At 37.4% G+C, this 10513-nt stretch overlaps 1 protein-coding gene across 1 annotated transcript; it reads right to left on the bottom strand.

Annotated features, from left to right (window-relative positions):
* Positions 1-7747: 7747 nt before the first annotated feature.
* On the bottom strand, positions 7748-10257 carry LOC117327054 (achaete-scute homolog 1a-like). The gene is made up of 2 exons (XM_033883882.1): positions 9302-10257; positions 7748-8840 (listed from the first exon to the last, which is right to left on the bottom strand). Exon 1 carries the CDS (start codon positions 10101-10103, stop codon positions 9324-9326), a length of 780 nt encoding a protein of 259 aa, XP_033739773.1. The 5' UTR covers positions 10104-10257; the 3' UTR covers positions 7748-8840; positions 9302-9323.
* Between the last annotated feature and the right edge of the window lie 256 nt (positions 10258-10513).

Below are 10513 nucleotides of genomic sequence, written 5' to 3'. Positions count from 1 at the left end.
GTAAATCATCCGGTACAAATTACTAGGTTGCAAGTTATAGTCTGTTGGTTTTGAAAAACAAATTGTATCAAATGTTTCTCCTACTTCAGAGTTTTGCTTCTAAGCGGCCCGTTTGATAACAAAGGGAAGATGCATTCAAGCCCTGGACATGACTATATCAAATGCTTCGATAACTACCGCCCTTATGCATTTCACAGGTTCGGTTTTCGCCTTTCCATTTTTGTGGTATTCTTATAGATACTTCTGGTGCTGTTAACATGTCGTGTTGAGATAATAAAATGAAATCTGTCCGTGTCAGGTGATTGTCGACTCTGTGTCTTTGTGTATACCACTATAATGTTACCAGCCTTCTCCATGACATCCTCTTGGTGGTAGGTATATTGTCACTGTGTGTACACCGTCTACCTACACTATCACCCAAATCCTCCTGTCAAATCAGGCCACAGTTTCATCAACGTTCCTTATCTATTATATATCCCATCCGAATGAATAATTTTAAGGAAAAAATCTTTACCCCAAGAAACTTTCCTTTAATTGTGAAATGCTTTCTTATGAGGGAAAAATAAGTTGAGGAGATTGTTTAGGATAAAGATTGTTGATCAAACTGGTGTCTGGATCCCCAATACGATATATACAGTATAGTGTTATAGAATTGTAAAATAATTGTATTTATTAATTTTATGATAATTATTTTAATGATTATGGCTGTTATGTGGTCTACTTTAACATCTATTTATTTATTTATCTGTTGATGTTTTGCTAAATTTCGATTAATGACTTGACCGATTAATGCATGTTCTTTAAATCTTTAACAAATGCGTTTTATCCTTTATATCGATTTTAGCGTTAATTGTTGATAACTCAATCCAATTATTTCTACTTCCACCTGACGGGTGTCTCGTGTACGATACATGTATGATCCAGTTTATATAGAGTTATTGTCCTTTACTGAAGATTGGCTGCTCTGCTGCACTGTGACTGTTATTTATTCCGAACGTCCATGTTTTATGGTGCAAATATATTTTAGCGTTTTTTGGTAGTTAAACATTGCACTAAACTATGATGATGCTGACTACTTTTCTTTTTAAAAATTGCTACCTGAATTTCTGTTTTGTCATCGCGCAAACTCAGTAAATAAAATTCTGCTGCTCTAAAATTTGAACTTGCCAATATATGTACACCTTCAGTATACAATTTAAGGTGATTTTGTTCCCCGTTTTCCTATTTTAACTTGCAGGAAGCCTGTGAGAAAATCTAATTTTAATGGGAAACATATTAAGGGTACATCGCCTTATTTAAAAGGTGATCATTTAAATTCAATCTTTTGCGCTGGTCGTCTCTGACAGTTATAACGGGGTAGATAATACCTCGCCCTGTCAAAAGACCGTTACAAATATATTTTGATGAGTCCAATTCACTTTCCATCTCAAATGTACCATGTAATGACTAGGAGTAAACTCTGGGCGAAGTTCTAGTGTACTTTTAAGCCTGACTTCATTTATTTCAATTTGAGGTTTCATCATATTCTTTTTATTGTATGGTAACCTACAAACGTTACGGGATCACTTATGAGCGTGTGTCCTGGATCTGATAAAATAGAAATATCCAAGGTCCATATTTAAAGCAATTTATTTTCAATTTAAGATTGATTATAAGTTTCTTCAACATTGCATATATATAAAATGATGTATCTTCCCTTTCAATTGCTCAAAGAAGTAAAAAGTACAGACTGCCAAAGGCAACAGAGAAAATTATTTACCTGAAAACATTTCAAAAGAAAATTAGCATTTTAATTTCTTTCTGTCAATTCAGTCCATTTGATCGATTTTAAAGCCATAGTAACGTAAGTCCTCCATATTTATTCTTATTTTCCTCCATTTAATTCTTGTCCAAATATCATTCCTAGTTGTTATCAGTCCTTATTTTTATATACAAAAATGTTGGGAATTTCGGACTCGGCAAGTTGCATAAAAGTAAGGATTTAGACTCGGCCAGTCATGTCTGAATCAGGATTTCAACTCGGTCCATAGAGTTGAAATCAGAATTCCGACTTGACAAGTGAAGTCAAATCAACTTGACATAGGTGTAATATTCAAGCAATGTAAGCACAGACAAGTTGCGTTGGAGATGGTCCGGCTAGTTGTGTAGAAATGGTTTAGACTCGATATCTAGTTTGGGAAAGTTTTTCAGAAATCCGATATTGGATTGTAGCTAGGGGATGGCTAATTACCGAGCATTGCCCGATTATAAGTATGAATGATACAATAATGATCTTCGTATGGTTATCAGGATAGAGTTATTCGAAATACAATTATTATATTGACTGGATGATGTATGACCTGGTAACATATCCTTCCATTCAATAATTTCACACATTTGCGCTTACTCGACGGTCCATAGAAGAGAAATATTTCAAGAGAATAAACTTACATATGCCAATTATCCCAGAAAAGACATTTTTTATTATTACATTTTCGCCACGATGTGATTGAGTGATATTGCTAGTTGTGGTTTTTGGCTAATTTCCTGTCGTTAAATTTTCTAATTCTTTTCTTTCCTTATATGTTGATAAAGTTGGATTCTTTTCATTTAACAGTCCAGCATTTTAACTGCCTAATATCATCAGTAACCAATTGGAATTCGAATTTTCTGTGAAAATTTCGCTGTTTTTAAATCTACAAACAAATGGAAGAAGTGTTACTGGATATATATATATATATAACTAGACCAAAACAAATATCATCCCAGCCCCATACAACATCCCACATCCCCAACTTACATCTCCAACCAACCCAAAGGCAAGACAAAGAATTCCAGTGTCCGTTCCAGACACTATGGCAATTCTGTTTGTCTTTTTTTGACGAGGAAGCACCCGTAAAACACAAACTGTGGGAAAGAATGAAGAGTCGCTTACAACATCGTCACATTCATCGCGGGGCCGCTTACGACCCGAAGTTGCATTCATCAAGGTCGGGACCTAGTGTTCACACATTTCTGACATCAGAGAACATTTGTTGAAAACATAGCTAGCTTAAACATATATCCAAGATATCAATCTTAGTGGTTCAACGAAGAAATCAAGCTGTTTATATTAACTGTATATCTATGTGATAATTGAAAATGTAAATGGTAAATTATTATTTTATTCACATGTATAATACTAGTAGATGAAAAGCAGTAAATAGCATTTCCAGACTTTCAAGTTAAGATAACAAGGCTTTTTAAAAAATTGTCGCAGGACCGTATACACGACCTATGTGACCTCACTTCATGACTTGCTTCCGAGAAACGTGAAGATAAAAGGCTGATCAGCGGGCCCTCCATTCCGGGCTAGTGGCACACGTCCTACTCGGGGGTACGACAGGCCCCTACAATGGACTCTCTCCTCGCTCGTTTAATTGTGGTATTTCTGCAGCCAGGAGCGCCATCTTTCCGGATCACCAACCAGTCAGACTTAATCGGATCAGGCTAAGAATGCGTAGAGACCCTCTTCATGTAAAGTCGCTTGTAGCATTGCAAATACGCGTAGAGCTCCCAGCACAAAGTCACTGGTAGTACTGTTAATAAAAATATTTATATATATTTATGTATCTATATTGATTTCTTAGCAATAACGCTCTCCGTTATAAACAAACCTCGTTAAGCTCATATTGAAAGTATTAAATTACCTACCTGAACCATTTAAAGATAGGAATCATCATTTGTTATAGATCATTATTTTATCAATTCATAAAAAAGAAGCCCAAAAATTCCAAAAAATATTTTGATATAATTTTGTCCAGTAGTCTATCGATTTTTAACCAATGTCTCTCCATAACTTTTGTTTTACGTTCCGTTCTCTACTCCAGTATGTTCCATAAAATCTTGTTAGAAAGTGTGTCAACTCGCGGGTAATGATGATTGATTAGTCAAATCACCAGTTTAGTGATGGTTGAATTGTTGAACAATTAGATCAGTGGTGATCGGAAAATGGAGATTAGTGGTGGTTGGATATTGGAGATTAGGGGTGACTGGATAGTTGGGCAACCAGATTAGTTGTGACTGGATAGTCGGGCAACAAGATTAGTTGTGACTGGTTAGTTTGACAACCAGGTTAGGGGTGACTGGATTGTCGGATAATCCGATTAGGGGTGACTGGTTAATTGGGCAACACGATCACTGATGGAAGGTTAGGGTGACATCCAGATTAGTGGTGGTTAGGTGGTGTGACATCCAGATTAGTGGTGGTTAGGTAGTGTGACATCCAGATTAGTGGTGGTTAGGTAGTGTGACATCCATATTAGTGGTTGTTAGGTGGTGTGACATCCAGATCAGTGGTAGTTAGGTGGTGTGACATCCAGATTAGTGGTAGTTAGGTGGTGTGACATCCAGATTAGTGGTGGTTAGGTAGTGTGACATCCAGATTAGTGGTTGTTAGGTAGTGTGACATCCAGATAAGTGGTTGTTAGGTGGTGTGACATCCAGATTAGTGGTGGTTAGGTAGTGTGACATCCATATTAGTGGTTGTTAGGTGGTGACATCCAGATCAGTGGTAGTTAGGTGGTGTGACATCCAGATTAGTGGTAGTTAGGTGGTGTGACATCCAGATTAGTGGTGGTTAGGTAGTGTGACATCCATATTAGTGGTTGTTAGGTAGTGTGACATTTAGATTAGTGATGGTTGGGTAGTGTGACATCCATATTAGTGGTTGTTAGGTAGTGTGACATCCAGATTAGTGGTTGTTAGGTGGTGTGACATCCAGATTAGTGGTTGTTAGGTAGTGTGACATCCAGATTAGTGGTTGTTAGGTGGTGTGACATCCAGATTAGTGGTGGTTAGGTAGTGTGACATCCAGATTAGTGGTTGTTAGGTAGTGTGACATCCAGATTAGTGGTAGTTAGGTAGTGTGACATCCAGATTAGTGGTTGTTAGGTAGTTAAATATTTAGATTAGTGATGGTTGGATAATAGGTCAACCGGATTAGTGGTGGTTGGATAGTGGACAACCGATTAAGTTGGGGTTAGTTAGTTCAGGGACGACCTTTGCTAATTGGTAATTGTACGATGGGACATACAGATTTATGGTGGGAGGACATTGACTGTTTATGGACCAATCAGATTAGTGGTGACTAAACAATGAGTCTATCAGATTAGTGGTAACTGGATAATGAGTCAATCAGATTAGTCATGACTGGGTTATTTGTCAATCAGATTAGTCATGACTGGGTTATTTGTCAATCAGATTAGTGGTGACTGGGTTATTAGTCAATCAGATTAGTTGTGACTGGATAATGAGTCAGCCAGATTAATAGTGACTGGACAATCAGATTAGTGGTGACTGGATAATGAGTCAATCAGATTAGTAGTGACTGGGTTATTAGTCAATCAGATTAGTGGTGACTGGATAATGAGTCAGCCAGATTAGTGGTGACTGGACGATGAGTCAGTCAGATTAGTGGTGACTGGAAAATGAGTCAATCAAATTAGTGGTGACTAGACAATGAGTCAATCAGATTAGTGGTGACTGGGCAATGAGTCAATCAGATTAGTGGTGACTGGGTTATTAGTCAATCAGATTAGTGGTGACTGGATAATGAGTCAGCCAGATTAGTGGTGACTGGACGATGAGTCAGTCAGATTAGTGGTGACTGGACAATGAGTCAATCAGATTAGTGGTGACTGGACAATGAGTCAATCAAATTAGTGGTGACTAGACAATGAATAAATCAGATTAGTGGTGACTGGACAATGAGTCAATCAGATTAGTGGTGACTGGACAACGAGTCAATCAGATTAGTGGTGACTGGACAATGAGTCAATCAGATTAGTGGTGACTGGACAATGAGTCAATCAGATTAGTGGTGACTTGACAATGAGTTAATCAGATTATTGGTGACTTGACAATGAGTCTAGCATGCCAGTGGACAATGAGTCTATTAGATTATTGATGACTGGACAATCAAATTAGTGTTGACTGGACAATCAGATTATTGTGACTGGACAATAATATTATTGGTGACTGGACAATGGGATTAGTGTTGATCAGTGATCATTTTGCTGTTTGTGGATTATAGATTATAAGATATGGATAAGGCACAGTCCTGAACTCATTAAAAAGGTCATCGTTAAAGTCATATCTCATGCCTATGTCATCCGTTTTACAAACTTATCATTTATGCATTGTTATATAAATGAAGCTAGGACCATTCTCGAGCCTATGCATTTCCTAAGACCATTATATTTACTGAGTTTCCCTCTTCGTATTATTACCTGAACTGAGAGGGACAAACAAAAAAAAACAATAAAAACCGCACCAACAATAAAGATTCGTGTCAAGTTTATGTGGTCGTCTGCTCAACGTTCGTAGATACTGTACGGTAACCTCTATGGGCCCTGTATATCTGCTGAGAATATTGATTGACAATTAAAATATGTAAATGGCCTGTAGATGAAGTAAATAAGCAATAACCATATTTATTATGGTTCTTGGTGAAATTAATCTTGATGAAATCGACCATTGATTTGGCGTGTCGAGAAATAATAGACGTTGATCAGTGGGGACACCGCTGGACGGCAATAAATGGTTGATAATGGTTTATAAATATCCAGTGATAGTTATTCTCAGTAGGTTTTCAGTGGATATGATTGTTTACATTTATTTTTCTGTATCGTTTGTCTTTTGATTGTGAACTAGTCGAGAAATAAAATCTAAAAATACATTGACAATTTCCTGGTGCTTATTTAAAATCTCAGCGAAATTCAGTTTAGAATTTAGAGTTATGTAGAAATAGTAAATTTATCAGACAACTCAAACACCTTACGTGTGTAACTGTGTACAGAAACATATAGCCACATATACAGGTAACACGCAGTACAGGTAACCGGCACATTTCCCCTGTCGTCTGCCCGTCAAAGAGACGAAGGTTAGTGTTATCGGAGGGAGCTCTTCATAGCCTGGACAGGTAAACACGGTGATTGCCACATATGATAGTAAAGTATCTCGCTCAGATAGCCAAGTTTGTATAAAATCTACGAGGTAGGTTGGAGTACCTACAACCAAAGTCCCCTACTCCACAAAAACAGCGACAGACACATTTTTAACAGTCCTAGTGAGGCATAGACTCTCCACGCGAGATTTCCCCCCAAAATATACACGTCGAACTTGAATGAAGTTAAATGTTTTCGTGTTCAGGGGAATTTAACATAGACTTGTTTCCGATACTATGTGCATACACTGTGTACCAGAGAATACTGCTGATTTTTAAGACTCAAAATATCGGTGTCGTGCACCTCTTAACAGACAATATCATGTTCAAATATTGGACATATCGGCTTTCGGTTTTAATTGACAAACCCTTTTTATCAGCGCGTCTGAGGTGTTAGCCCGTTTTTCGTTAAATATGTGGGATTTCGTGATGGTGTCTTGTCGAACGAAATTGATCGCGCACTTGAACACGTTCACACATTCCCTTTGTTGTGTAATGGCAGAAACCAAACTCGGTATAAACAATCCGTATTTCAATGGAAGCGATTTAGTGTAAGGTGTTGGCGGATTTCTTATGTGGTTGTCGTGAAATTAGATTTGTGTATTCGTCTCATACACAACCAATTCACTTAAGGATCTGTTAGGACGATAGCAGTTTTACTTTCATTTCAAACCGCTGTTCATTTTTAGATTGATATAGCATTTCACTTCCTTTCTAGAGGCTTGCCCAAAATTAAAATTACATTGTTAATTCAACTTTAAATGCACAACTCAAAGAAAATGATTAAACTTCAACTTCGCATTTTATTGACAACAAATTTGTTTTAAATGCACATATACATATACATACCTTCGCAAAAATAGAAAATATCATATATGATATATATACAAATATACACGCTGATTCGAGATCTTATCTCATTGACAAAAATAATACACATTTTCATAAAAAATATTGTAATCAACATCTTTATATAAATATTACGTACAAAATTGAATAGATTAATTTCGGAAGCACTGTTTACAAACATTGTTGCATAACTTTCTGATAAAAACTTTCAAACAAAACATTCCTTCATTTCTTATGACGGATGAGAATGGGTGATGGTAATACAAGGCACATATGTTGATGAAAAACTGCATATATATCTAAAATGAAAACTGTTAACGGATATCTACTCTTTAAAGTAAATTGAACACATTTTGTAAAATAGTTATCAAAATATCTGAAAAAAAAAATTATCAAATCGATAATTTTTTTATAACATTGAACACATTGATGTGGGTTTATCGTATCAGAACAATCAGTTTGAAATTGAACACATTTACCGGCGGTTAAAAATTTGCATTATAAAATATATAAAAATGTTTTTAAAAAACGTACACGGAAGAAAACTTCCTGTCTAATACGATTCCGAGCACTAGCAAGTAGTTTTGATAAAAAAAAATCTACATTTTTCTTGCATAAAATAATTCTGGCATAGAATTTATATCAAACAATGTAAATATAGCTATAAATATCTTCATCAAGAATGAGTCACAATTGACAGCATCACGCAATAGCCGTAAAAGTCTGCGCGTGAATTGCATGCTGACGCATCCGTGAGGCTTACATCAGACACAACACAATCAGGTCCCAATGTTACATCTCCTATCTCGAACAAAAGTCTCCTATCACGGATCACATTTGGGTGTTTTGTCATTCTTCATAACAATCAGAACACATTTAGGAATATTGAGACACCATGACGTCACAGTGGTCATCCCGTGAGTCAGTTCAGTCTACGTCCAAGTGGCCCAACGTCGGTTCTCGTCTGGACACGAGAGCAGCGCTGAGGCATCCTGCTCAGAACGCTTATTTTTTTTGTCAGCTTCGCCTGTAAGACACAAAAATAAATTTTATTTAAAACTTGTAAGTAAATTATACATAAATATATCAACAACACGTTTATTATGTCTTAATTTGAGCATGTTGAAAAAAATGCAAAATTAATTAAACTTTATTATTAACAATATAAATATTGCAATATATATACACATATAAAAACGAGCTTTAAATAAGCCTTTCAAATTTGCACCACATGTTGGAATACATAAATATATATATATTGTATTGCCTCCCAGGTATTCTTTCCAAATAAATCTCATAAAAATCAGATCTTATCAATATCATTTAATCACAGCATATCAAAGCTCACGAGTGTCGCTAAAAGATTAATATTTGAAATGTCTGTATAGTGTGTAGCCTTAGATACGAGCGAAAATGTACTCCACCGTAAATACCCATTGATCAGTCGTCAAAAAAAGCGCTATCTTAAAAATATATCAAAATATTTACCTGGATTTTTTCATCCGATGTTTCACGTGAACCATGAACCAAGATCTGGAAGCTCTTCATCTTCCGAGCTGAACGACTCCGATATGGCGTCAGAAGACAGACTTGGAGCTGGCGAATTCTGTGATGAACAACTCACTGTTGGGCTTCGCACAAAACTATGGATGCCGTTATTGTTTTGTAACGAAGCACAGAAACTGTTCAGGTTATCGTTGCCTTGTAAAGAGTTAGCACTTTGAGAAAGCGCTGCACATAAACTGCTCAAGCTATTGCTTTCTTGGAGACTGGCAGAGAAGCCGTTGCTTCCGTTTGTACTACTAGAATCGCTATCTTGTCCGTCCATTTCCATATCTAAGAAAGTCTGTGGCGAAACTGGTTCTGTTGATTCAGAAGTCAACATTTGTTGAAGATATCGTATATAATTTGATGCAGCTTTTAAAGTGTCCACCTTACTCATTTTCTTATTTTTCTTGCCGCTTGGAACATGTTCTCTCAAAGTTTCAAATCCCATGTTGACCATTTTCACTCGGTTTCGTTCCCGCTCGTTCCGCCTTGCTACAGCGGCTGGCTGTGGTCGAGGAAGTATGTGATGAAGACCCGTGTTATCCGTTCTTCTCTTGCACCGCAAAGCCTCGGGTTCCCTGGTAACTGAGGGGTCAGGTTTTTTTCCCAACTGTCTGGTGGCCTGTACTTGCTGTGCTACAGTTGTAGCTCTAACTAGGATATAAGGTCCACTCATCTGAAATGCGTCTCCGGTGGAGCCAGATAGCCCCTGTATGGGCACAAGACTTATTGTAGTTGTCATAATGCAGTAAGTTCGTTGTAGGTAAGGCACGTATTTGAAACAGTCGCCTCTTGGCTCGTGTCTCTCGCGTGGGTATGTAGAAGTATGGCTCGTGCCTGTTCGACACCGTCTATATCGATCTGGGGTTCTCAGAAGTCTGTTTGTTCTTGTTCCCACCTGTTAGGTAGGGTATTTAAATACCTGACTAGGATTTTTAGCTCCTCCCACTCGCGAGGATGACCGCGCCTACAGAACAATTACCGCTATGAATCAGTGGTGTCAATCATCGCCTTGTCGGACTTGCGACACGTGTCTGAGCCTTCAATGCTAGGTACGGCTAGATTTTAAATCGACACAAAAGATCTGAACTCCGCCAAGCATAACCGAAGCAAGCGGGCCACAGGTACATGTATGATTATGCTGGATCCCGG

This window comes from Pecten maximus, chromosome 5 (assembly GCF_902652985.1).
Source record: "Pecten maximus chromosome 5, xPecMax1.1, whole genome shotgun sequence".
Taxonomy (NCBI): domain Eukaryota; kingdom Metazoa; phylum Mollusca; class Bivalvia; order Pectinida; family Pectinidae; genus Pecten; species Pecten maximus.
The sequence above is the reverse complement of the archived record's forward strand: the minus strand, read 5'-3'. Positions and strand labels throughout refer to the sequence as shown.